Source organism: Odocoileus virginianus, chromosome 24 (genome assembly GCF_023699985.2).
Source record: "Odocoileus virginianus isolate 20LAN1187 ecotype Illinois chromosome 24, Ovbor_1.2, whole genome shotgun sequence".
Taxonomy (NCBI): Eukaryota; Metazoa; Chordata; class Mammalia; order Artiodactyla; family Cervidae; genus Odocoileus; species Odocoileus virginianus.
The window spans coordinates 34123620-34136002 of NC_069697.1; the positions used below are offsets into that span (position 1 = coordinate 34123620).

General features: G+C 36.4%; 1 protein-coding gene across 1 annotated transcript in view; it reads left to right on the plus strand.

Moving 5' to 3' along the window:
• Positions 1-12383, plus strand: part of ADAMTS20 (ADAM metallopeptidase with thrombospondin type 1 motif 20) — a 194318-nt gene that overhangs the window by 101058 nt on the left and 80877 nt on the right. The window contains exons 19-28 of the mRNA XM_070454544.1: positions 1320-1446; positions 3024-3234; positions 3374-3538; positions 4250-4414; positions 6682-6801; positions 7403-7510; positions 8248-8412; positions 8508-8798; positions 9587-9748; positions 11290-11466. Of these exons, the coding sequence (XP_070310645.1) occupies positions 1320-1446; positions 3024-3234; positions 3374-3538; positions 4250-4414; positions 6682-6801; positions 7403-7510; positions 8248-8412; positions 8508-8798; positions 9587-9748; positions 11290-11466 (1691 nt within the window). The remainder of the gene's footprint in view (positions 1-1319; positions 1447-3023; positions 3235-3373; positions 3539-4249; positions 4415-6681; positions 6802-7402; positions 7511-8247; positions 8413-8507; positions 8799-9586; positions 9749-11289; positions 11467-12383) is intronic.

Here is a 12383-nt window from a genome sequence, read left to right on the forward strand (position 1 = left end):
CAAAATTCTTTATAGTCATTTCAGATGGTATGCATGCAGAAATAAACATGCATGTTCATGTTTCGCCAAGTGAAAGTATACAGTTGAACTTGGAGAAAACAGAAATTTGATCATGCCACTGACAGCTTGAACTTTTTTCCTGTCTCTTCATTGCAAAAAGTGCAAAGTTCAGTCTACTCTGGCCTCTCTGGCTTCTCTAAGTTTCCTTGACTGTGGTTATATACCATATAAACAACTGCTAAATCTCAGTGACTTAGAACAACAAACTTTATTTCTTGCTCATACTGTGTGGTGGCTGTTAATTGGTACTGACTCTTCTTCAGCTTGTTATCTGCATCCATGTCATTTTCAAACAAATTAATAGACTTTATTTTTTTTAGAGGGGTTTTAGGTTTGGGTTCAATCCCTGGGTTGGGAAAGTCCCCTGGAGAAGGGAACAGCTGCCCACTCCAATATCCTTGCCTGGAGAATTCCATGGACAGAGGAGCCTGGCAGGCTGTAGTCAGTCACAAATAGTCAGACACCACTAAGTGACTTTCACTTTCACACTAGGTTTATAGAAAAGTTGAGCAAAAACTATAAAAAATTCTCATATTCTCTCTTCTTCCACAACCCCTCCCCACTTCCCCTATTATTACCATCTTGCATTCATGTGGCACATTTATTCCAGTTGCTCCATTATTATCAACTGAAGTCTGACCATGCTGCCTTTTCATTCATGATTCCAGGCTGAAAGATCAGCCCCATCGGGAGAAGGTGTTTTGGAAACAGAGAAAAAAGTTTGCAGAAGCAAGAAAAGACTTTTAGAACTTCTGCTTGGAACTGGAATAGTCACATTCCCTTCCAGGTGGTTGGCACAAACCTGCTGTCAATGGGCAGGGAAGTTTGCTCTTCCCCAAAGAAGTTATAGAAATGTTGTAGCAAGTAGAGATGTGTGATTTTGTTACAGCGAAAAGGCAAGCAAATAATGGGGAGCAGTAGCATACTGTATCATATCAGCATGGACCCTGACCGCTCAGTTCTCCACGAGCAACCCTTCCATCCAGCTGTAATAAATTTCTTCCTACTTCACACACTTGTCCCACCTTCCTTACATCTCCTTACTTAGCAAACTCCTCAGTGTTTCAGGATTCAGCTTGCTTATTGTAGAAAGTCATTCCTGACTAGTTCAATATGCTTGCCTATTTGTATCCTATGTTGGAATTGTTTTTGCTTTCTTAGCTGCATCCTTCAAGCTATTAGCAGAAGTAAATTATTCTGGAACATCTCCTTATGTGAGTTTTCCTTTAATTTTTAATTTTCATTTGACTTTGGCCAAGGTCTTCATAGAAGAAAAATTACTTGTATACGTAAGAGTGATCATATGGTCATGTCTGATCAAAGCTGTGACCACTTACCACTTCCATTGTTGGTGACTGAAAGGTGCAATACAGACTGTGAACTAAGGTAAGTAAAAGAGAAATAATGTATAATGTAACCAGATAAAAATCAATAACTGAGATAAGATATAAAGAATCTACTGCCTGGTATAAGGTGGACATGTAATTAATATCCATCCTTTCCCATTCCCTTAAAAAACTTTAGACCTGCTAATTTATTGTGAAACTCAACAATTGGGCTTGAGATTTTTATTCATAGTATTTGCTTAATTTCAGTATAGAGACCTTGATATTTTGTAAGAAATGGAAACAAATTTGTCTGTAAAATAAATACAGAAAAACTCTAATCTGAAAACCTATGGTTTAAAGCTCTGGAACAATACATTTAATAGCTTGATCCTCTAATTCCCATTGAACTCATGACCAATAAACTTTTAAAGTTGGAGGATTAGAGAATCAATGATTTATTTGTCTATCTTATCAGCATTTTGTCCATTAAACAGTAAGTAATGAGATCCTAGATCATGGCAGGCAAGTTTTTTCTTCTAAAATTCTTGTCATTTGTTTTCTTGTGGTGGGTCTTACAGTGAAGCTAAGAGCAATAACCCCATCTAGCAATAACCCCAACATTCAGGGATGGCCAGAATCTCTTTTACTCAGCATGGATGAGAATTTTTATGTATTTGTGGTGTTGTTTGGAGACATATGGTAGAAGGCTAGTGGTAGAACGGCATGTACAAGTTGCATCCACTGCCTTGCAGTAGAGTGAAGTGCAACGAAATCCTTGAGATGCTTTTCAGATGGAAAGAAACTCCATGAATTCTCTTCTTTGCGGTACTGCTGCACTCATATTGTCTGAGAGATTGCTAGACTGTAATTGGGATAATTTGGCTAACGCTGGCAGATTTTACTTGTGGGAAAAAAAATGTTCTCTCTGAAAACATATCTAAAAGTAGATTATATGAGTTAATGAGAAAATGTGATATGCTTTATAAAGACAAGTTTACCAACTTTTAAAGGTTTTGATGTAGTCATGTTCCCAGATGTTCTCTGATCCTCAGTCAAATAAAGATGTTGCATAGGGAGACACCACCTGATTATAGGTCGGATATATTTGGTTATAGTTTTAGATCTGCTACTAAGTAACCTTAGTCTCAATCTTAATCTCAGCCAGTTGTTTTCAAAGGTCTAGGGAGAGGCTTGGGATTCCTAGGAAGAGAACCCATATTTCCTTGGGGTTCCTCTAGGGTGAGGCTTGGGATTCCTCCAAATGCCTGGGTGTAGTGCTGGTTTTATACCTCCAGCTTTTACCAGACAGCTCCATTTTTATGGGTTTGGAGTAAATGTTAAATTTTATTTAGAGAAGAGTAAAATTTCTGACAGAAGCCAAGCATATATACCATTTGAATGCACAGCATCACTGGGCTTCATTTTCTCATCTGTATAATGAAAGTTTGGACTCTATGATCTCTAAGAAGTTTTCATCATGAAATCAATGATATATCAAATATTTTTACTGTGGCTTGTCTATAAATTCTAACATAATTTTTAAAGTTGAATAATATGTGTGAATTTTTCTGAATCCATGTTTTAAATTGTGTTCATCAGCATACCTCCTAAGCATAATAACATCATTTTTTGTAGGTGGCACATCATTGGCAAAAGTGAATGTTCAACCCTTTGCGGTCAAGGATACAAGTCATTGGACGTCCACTGTATGAAGTATTCCATTCATAAAGGACAGACTGTTCCCGTAGATGACCACTACTGCGGTGACCAACTTAAACCTCCAACCCGAGAACCTTGCCATGGTGATTGTGTCTTAACAAGGTGGCATTATTTAGAATGGTCTCAGGTACAAAGAAAAAAGTATAGCTTAAGACAAGTTGCTCCTTCATTTTACTTCTAATTAAATATTTGTTACTTCAGAGTAGCACTTTTATTAAAATTTTTATCTTGTGTCCATTTTTCACCACTTTTCTTTTTTTAATCAGTGTTCCAGAAGTTGTGGAGGAGGGGAGAGGTCTCGAGAATCTTACTGTATAAATAACTTTGGCCACCGTCTTGCTGACAGAGAATGCCAGGAACTTCCCCGAGTGACAATAGAGAATTGCAATGAATTTTCCTGTCCCAGTTGGGCCACTAGTGAGTGGAGTGAGGTAACATTAAACACTTGAGGCTTAGAACTATTACAACATTGTACAGGAGATCTTTGTAATGGAAGGCTATGTAATTCAAAAAATATTTCAATTTGCTTTATCATTTGGTAAATAACTGTATTATCAAGATAGTAAAATTTAAAAATGTTTTGTCCTTAAGCTATTTACAGTGTCTGGTCAACAATGACATAATTGGCATTTAATCTGTAACCATTTTCATAGTGGGCTTCCCTGGTGGCTCAGATGGTAAAGAATCCACCTGCAATGTGGGAGACCTGGGATCGATCCCTGGGTTGGGAAGATTCCTGGAGAAGGGCATGGTAACCCACTCCAGTATTCTTTTCTGGAGAATCCCTATGGACAGAGGAGCCTGGCAGGCTACAGTCTATGGGGTCGCAAAAAGTCAGACATGACTGAGTGACTAAGTACTTTTTCATGGTGTGCACAGTAGGCTGAGATACATACTTGTTCTAAGGTCAGTTTTGTACCTTTATTTCTGGAACAAATAGATGTTGTGCTGGGATTTGGGCAGCAGAAGTTTGGGGTGGCTGGTTTTACCCCATGAATATCTCTGGTTTTTCTGAGGCGTGGAAGGAAAATGTCCTTAAGAATGATCTTTAACTGTATTTGAATATACAAACTGATCATTATGTTTTTGGGGGTATTTGTGTTGACTAATACTGAAAGTAATGCTCAGTTGTATTTTTCCAGTGTCTGGTTACCTGTGGAAAAGGAACAAAGCAGCGGCGGGTGTGGTGTCAACTGAATGAAGATCACTTGAGTGATGGCTTCTGTGACCCAAGCACCAAGCCTGAGTCTCAGAGACCCTGTGAGCTTCATGCATGTACTTCCTGGCAAGTAGGACCTTGGGGTTCTGTGAGTATATGACAGTATATGGATTTCTGCTCTGATCCATCATTACAGAATAGCACAGAATTATAGTATATTCAGTCTTTTAGTGGCTCCATCTAATTTTGGGGTGGCTTTTGGAGAAAGATTCCTGAAATGTAAATCCGTACCTTTACAATTTTTTCAGTCCTGCTAATTTTGCTGTAGTAAATATTCTAGCTTTGACTTTTAACTCACTTTTGTTAACCACAATACCAAAATTTCTGTATTCAGTATCCTGCCATAAACCATAATAGAAAAGAATACGAAAAAGAATATATATATGAATAACTGAATCATTTTGCTATACACCAGAAATTAACATAACACTGTTAATCAACTATACTTTGATAAACAACTTATGCTTCCATCAACTTTATGTAAACTATAAGCATTTTCACGTCCTAAATTATTCTGTCTACTGTACTTAGAATAGGTGTTGTTGGGAAGTTTTGCCAAACAGATGGCTAGGAAATAATCTGATGGATGAGTCATGGGCAGTTTAGTATTCTGTGCAGATTGCCATACCTGCTAGGAAACCTGCTCTCATCTACCCTTTAACACTGTCCTGTTCTTTTCTTTCTTTATCTCTTTAAAATTTACTTAGTATATTAAGTGACGTGCACACACCAGGTCAATTTTGAAAACTAGTTAGTTTTCCTAAACTGCATTGACTCTGCCACCAAAATATGAAGCTTCTCTTGAGAGTTTTACATGATAACTTTTTAAAGATACAGTAATAATTGCCATTTCAATTTCACTATTTTCAGTTCAGTTCAGTCGCTCAGTCATGTCCGACTCTTTGCGACCCCATGGACTGCAGCACACCAGGTCTCCCTGTCCATCACCAACTCCTGGAGTTTACCCAAACTCATGTCCATTGAGTCGACGATGCCATCCAGCCATCTCATCCTCTGTTGTCCCCTTTTCCTCTTGCCCTCAATCTTTCTCAACATCAGGGTCTTTTCAAATGAGTCAGCCCTTCTCATCAGGCGGCCAAAGTATTGGGGTTTCAGCTTCAACGTCAGTCCTTCCAATGAACACTCAGGACTGATCTCCTTAAGATGGGTTGGTTGGATCTCCTTGCAATCCAAGGGACTCTCAAGAGTCTTCTCAACACCACAGTTCAAAAGCATCAATTCTTCGGTGCTCAAGTTTCTTTATAGTCCAACTCTCACATCCATACATGACTACTGGAAAAGCCATAGCTTTGACTAGATGGACCTTTGTTGGCAAAGTAATGTCTCTGCTTTTTAATATGCTGTCTAGATTGGTCATAACTTTCCTTCCAAGGAGTAAGCATCTTTTAATTTAGTGGCTGCAATCACCATCTGCAGTGATTTTGGAGCCCCCCAAAATAAAGTCTGCCACTGTTTCCCCATCTATTTGCCATGAAGTGATGGGCCCAGATGCCATGATCTTAGTTTCCTGAATGTTGAGTTTTAAGCCAACTTTTTCACTCTCCTCTTTCACTTTCATCAAGAGTCGCTTTAGTTCTTCTTTGCTTTCTGCCATAAGGGAGGTGTCATCTGCATATCTGGGGTTATTGATGTTTCTCCTGGCAATCTTGATTCCAGTTTGTGCTTCAACCAGCCCAGCATTTCTCATGATGTACTCTGCATATAAGTTGAATAAGCAGGGTGACAATATACAGCTTTGATGTACTCCTTTTCCTATTTGGAACCAGTCTGTTGGTCCATGTCCAGTTCGAACTGTTGCCTCCTGACCTGCCTACAGATTTCTCAAGAGGCAGGTCAGGTGGTCTGGTATTCCCATCTCTTTCAGAATTTTCCACAGTTTATTGTGATCCACACAGTTGAAGGCTTTGGCGTAGTCAGTAAAGCAGAAATAGATGTTTTTCTAGAATTCTCTTGCTTTTTCGATGATCTAGTGGATGTTGGCAATTTGATCTCAGGTTCCTCTGCCTTTTCTAAAACCAGCTTGAACATCTGGAAGTTCACAGTTCATGTATTGCTGAGGCCTGGCTTGGAGAATTTTGAGCATTACTTTACTAGGGTGTGAGATGAGTGCAATTGTGCGGTAGTGAGCATTCTTTGGTATTGCCTATTTTATCTATATAAATTTGAATAAAGATGTATATTGATTAAATTTGCTCAGTTTCAGTCTAGAATCTGGAATAAAGGACTAATAAAAACATCTACTGAAAATAGATTCTTAACTGTGTACATGTTAAGAAAATTAAGTTTATGTAATGTCTGAGCAATGGTGTTTGGTATCTGCTTATATTCTTCCAGTGCACAGCCACGTGTGGACAGGGGTACCAGATGCGTGCTGTGAAATGTGTCAACGAGCTACATAGTGCAATGCTAGATGACAGACTGTGCCATGGAGCTAGTCGCCCAAGTGACAGGCAGGTAAACGACACCTCTCCATGGATTATAAACAAAAATATTTGATACAGGAAGATTATTGGTGTGTTAAAATTATTTCCGTATGTATTTTTCCACTTAACTGTATATGCCTTAAAAATGTATGTGGGCATCAGAGAGTTTATTGTTCTTGGTTTTGCCAGCTTTATTGAAGGATTTGTTTTTACTCTTTATCTGATATTGGATAACTCATGTGACTTATGTTTCCATCCTTTGAACTACAGAAGGATGATGCATTATTAGGAGTATAATGAACTTCTCAAGTGTGTGGTGTTTCTTAAGGTAGTGATCTGTGTTCATTCAGAAGGTTTCAGCTTAGTGCTATTTTTGAAAGACTATTACTCTTTTCTTTTTAAATCATCAGGCAGAATGATCCAAACTTTAGCCTTCAGAGTCATACTATCCACTTCTAGCCCTTGATAGTACTTTGTACTTTTGGAAAATAAAAACCTTTATATCACTTATTTGTAGTTTACTATGCAGCTGTTCTTGACTTACACAATTGAAAGAAGAAGTATAGGATTTAGTATCAATCAGAGTGGTTAATTCATTAATGTTTTATGAGGTCCATTTTTCTTTTGAACAGGATTGTATTGTTACATCTTGCCCAGTTATCCCTAAAATTGGGGCCACTTCCTTGCCAGCTGTTCCCATGAGAAAGATAGCACAATGGCGATATGGTTCTTGGACCCCAGTAAGTGAATTTCTTTAAGAGGCAGTGTTTCTACTATGGAGGCTTTCAGGCATCCACAAAATAGTTGCTCCAGATTTGCCAAATTAATATATGCATTCATTCTTAGGTATTTTGATGGAGATGGTAGTGAAAGAGCATAGGGTTTAGAATTAGGTAATTTAATAACTAAATCCTGTTCTGTCTTTCAAGAGCTCTGTTTCCATGGGCAGGAATTTAAGTTTTATAGATCTGTTTTCTAATCCTACCAAATGAGGATGATAATATTTATGTCACAGGCTGTTATGAGAAGCAGATGTGATATTAGACTCTTATTAGATTTGGAATATACACTTGCTTTAGTCTTATATGAAAGATATATTTTTAAGTTTCCTATATTCTCTGAATATTTTAATTATGAGATCCTATCTTCTCTATTACCTTGGTCTTTCAGAGTTGTCTTAAATGTTATCTTAAGATTCTCTTATCTATAATCTTTTCTGTTTCTTTAATTTTGGCAAATAGCTAATTGCTATTCTGAAACATTGAGTGTTTTATTTTATTACCACAAGCATCTCATTTGTGAAGTTTATTTTTTAAGCTCATTGGAATACTCACTGCCCTGTGTTTGACTCAGAAATGATAATATTTATAAATTAAGGTTTTTCAAGAATCTTGAGGTTCAGAAATTTGAACAACAACCAAGTGTAAGGGATGCGGGAGTGTCCTATATAATGCTTTGGTATGATTCAATTTTTCAGTGCTCCGTGTCTTGTGGAAGAGGAACTCAAGCCCGCTATGTAAGTTGTCGTGATGCTCACGATGGAATAGCAGATGAATCATTTTGTGCCCACTTACCCCGACCAGCTGAAATAGCTGTCTGTTTTAGCCCTTGTGGAGAGTGGCAAACAGGGAATTGGTCACCTGTAAGTACTTTTATGCAAAAAAAGTGAAATGAGAAATTTAAATATAATATTTGAACTTTGAGGTAATGCAGTTTATTGGCTAAATTTGTGATCAGTGTTCAGCTTCCTGTGGCCGTGGAAAAATGACTCGACAAGTTTTATGCATCAACTATCATCAGCCAGTTAATGAGAATCACTGTGACCCTGAAGTCCGCCCTGTGATAGAACAAGAATGTAATCTGGCAGCCTGCCCTCCCATGTACAGCCACTTTCCGAGTTCCTCTGAGCAGCCAAGCCATTTTCCAGGCAGGAATTTTCCATTAACTCACAAACCAGAAGATAATCAAAATCAGGGGGTCCATCCATCAATCAGAGGAAACCAGTGGAGAACCGGACCATGGGGATCAGTAAGCCCTCTTTACTGAGTTATACTGATTCTATAATTTTGTTATGTTACATGGCCTTTTAACAGATGTGTACATAATGACATCAGAGGCTTTTAATGCTAATTATTTCTGAAGATCAGTAGTTTAAATCTTAAAAAGATTAAGCAATTTTTGATGCAGATTGCAAATCTCTAGAGTTCTAATTGAATTATACACTAATGTGATATTATGATTACACAGGAATCCATTTGAAAAAAATCTTAAGAGTACATTATAGTAAAAATGAAATCTTTTAAGTCTTAAGCTTACCAATGTCTATGAAGAAAAAAATCAAACCCAGAAATTACTATGATAACAGTGCAGTAAGCTGGTGTAAAACCATGATTACTTTGTACAAAAAGTACAATTGTGGTTGGTATTTTGTATGAGATTAATGATACCAAGTAAAGAAAAACAATGTGATAGTTGGGAAACAACATTATCTTTTATTTATTTATTTTTTTCCCCTTTCTAGTGAGACCTGAAAACTTGAATTCCTTTTTAGTTAATGCCTAGGACAAGGGTGAATTTTTTATGGCAAACTTTAAAGCTTTGCCTTCCTATCAATAAATTTTAATGAAACCCCTAGTAATACCCAGGTTTTTTTGACAGATATTCTTTATTCAAATTATGATTCCAAAGTGGGGGGGTTAATTTAGAGAGCTTGAAGTTGAGTCAAAGAAGTGTTTTTCTTTTGCTTTAGTGTTTTACAATGTAATTTTGTGATGTGGAATCTTCAGTCTGTGTGTTCCCGTGTTCCATCCTTCCAGTGCTCTAGCAGTTGTGCTGGAGGTGTTCAGCGCAGAGTTGTGGTCTGCCAGGACGAAAATGGACAAAGTGCCAGTTACTGCGATGCAGCATCCAAACCCCCAGAGTCAAAGCACTGTGATTCAGGACCTTGTCCACAGTGGAACTATGGAAGCTGGGGAGAAGTAAGTCCTACTCTCTCCTAAACTTGCGGAAATTATGACATCCCCTAAGACCAAAAGTTAAGCACTTCATATCTTTACTGTTGAATAATCTTACTTCACTATACTAGACAGATTTTTTAAAAATTGAGTCAGTAAAACTATAATCTTTTAATAAACATTGTGTCATGGTATAAATCACTCATTTATGATAGGAAATACATACTCCAGATTTTTTTCAGAATCCTGTGTGCTAGCCAGTAGGTGACTTCCTAATACCTCTCTAAACTAATATATTATTGCTTTAATTTCTTAGAAAATTAGACTAATATAAAGATAGAAAAATAGTGATATGTAGGCCATGTTAATATCCTAATTATGGAACCATTCATTTGATGAATCTAAAATGAATAGCTATCAATTATTGAGCACTTTCTTCATGTCCTGACCTTTTAGTCACTGGGATTATGAGGATAATTTTTTAAATGGTTGCAATGAATATCAATTCCACCTATATTATGCATGAGAAAGAAGAAAAGACTTACATTTTCTTTGGATAAATAAAACAAGCCACCTAATTTAATTAGTCAAATATTTGTGTTTAATGATTTTTAAAAAATTAATTCATTTATTTTTGATTGCACCGGTCTCTGTTGCTGCGCTGGGGCTTTCCTTAGTTGCAGCAAACTGGGGTTCCTCTTTATCGCAATGCTCAGACTTCTCATTGCAGTGGCTTCTCCTGTTGCAGAGAACAGGCTCCAGGCGCATGGGCTTCAGTAGCTGGCAATGCGCAAGCTCAGTAGTTGCGGCTCATAGGCTGTAAAGCTCAGGCTCAGTAATCGTGACGCACAGACTTGGCTGCTCTGCAGTGTGTGGAATCTTCCCGGACCAGGGATCGAACCCCTGTCCCCTGCATTGGCAGGAGGTTTCCTATCCACTGCACCACCAGGGAAGTCCCCTGCATAGTGATTTTCAGTACCTATTTTCTCTCCATAGGGAATTTGGAAATCATTGTTGAAAGATACACTTCTGATCAGGTGTTGATAAATATAAAAGTATGTCTTTAAAATATACTTTTACTATTTTCCAAAATGAAAGTAACTTTTTCAGTCGTGAGTTAATTCTTGTGAAAATTCAAATAATTTGAAACATTGTGAAAAAGATATGAACTTTTAATATTTGATACATTTCCTGCCAGACTTTAGTTCTGTGTGGGTTCATTAATTATAATGTTGCTTTGCCACCTGCTGTTCTCATGTAGTAGATACACTGAACATCTATCTTTATAAACTTAGATTTTCCTTAATGGATACATAGTCCTCTTTTGATAGGATGCCATACATCATGTAGTTATTACCTATTACTGTGTTAATTTTCAAAATTTTGTCTTTTAAAAAAAAAGGATGGAACTGCAACTTTGATTTATTTTTGAAGAAATGTTGAGAGTTATGAAGAAAGGATAAACTTTAAGCTTTAGCCATTCTGATTATGTCCTCATCACTGAATAAACCAACATAATATTCTCTTTGAAGCCACATAGTCTTTATCTTCTTTTTTATTTTTAGTGTACACAAACATGTGGAGGAGGAATAAAATCAAGATTTGTAATATGTCAGTTTCCCAATGGCCAGCTGTCACAAGAGCAAAACTGTGAAATGTTGAACAAGCCACCTAGTGTGGTACAGTGTCATGTACATGCTTGCCCTGATGATGTATCATGGCATCGGGGACCATGGAAATCGGTACGATAGTACTCTTATTTTTATCTTTCTGTTTTGTTTTATTCTGTCCCTTTTACTTTAATTTTCTCTCTTTATAAATTGTGATGCACACATTTTATCTTCCAATTTTTTTTAAAGCAGACCATTGGACATCTTGGCTTGTGTCATTAAATTTGATAGTTTGAAAGAGAATTCATTCAAGTACTGTAATATATACATATATATATAATAGTTTTATATGTATTTATTTTTTATAAGTGAATTTTAAACCATAGCACTAATCTAATGAAAGTGTGTTTCTCCAGTACACTTTTGGCTTGCCACAAATTAATTGAAAATGTTTTACTATTTGCATTTGTACCTAATGTTAACATTGTGCTTGCAACAATGGCAAGTTAAGGCTGTGTCTTGTTTGAGTGTATAACTGTTTGTGGCTTTTGTCTGTCAGTGTCCAGTAACTGATCTAAAAGCAAATAACATTTTTATCATTGTTAAACTGTAATATTTTATTTGGAAATGTGAAAATATTGTATTAAAAAAGAGAAATTTACTTACACAAAGTAAATTAATTGTTTACAATTTGTTACATACATCATGAAAAAGTATGATTTATATAGTAATTTATATGAATGTTCATATCTTCCACTGTGTGGAGTTACTGTGTTTTGGGCTGTTTTAATTTTTTATTTTTTGAAGCCATAGACAAAAATTCATAAATATTCATGAATGATTAATTTTCTAGTATTTTTCAACTACCAAGGCTTTGAAGAATAATTAATATATAGATATATTGAAACTAGCATTTTGGTCAATTTTGATATTTCAAATCACATACAACCAAGTATACTTCTTTCAGGTGATAAAATGATTGGAGTTTATAATTTATAATAAATTTATTAAATTAATTTATAATTAAGATTATAAAGTTAAACAGTTCT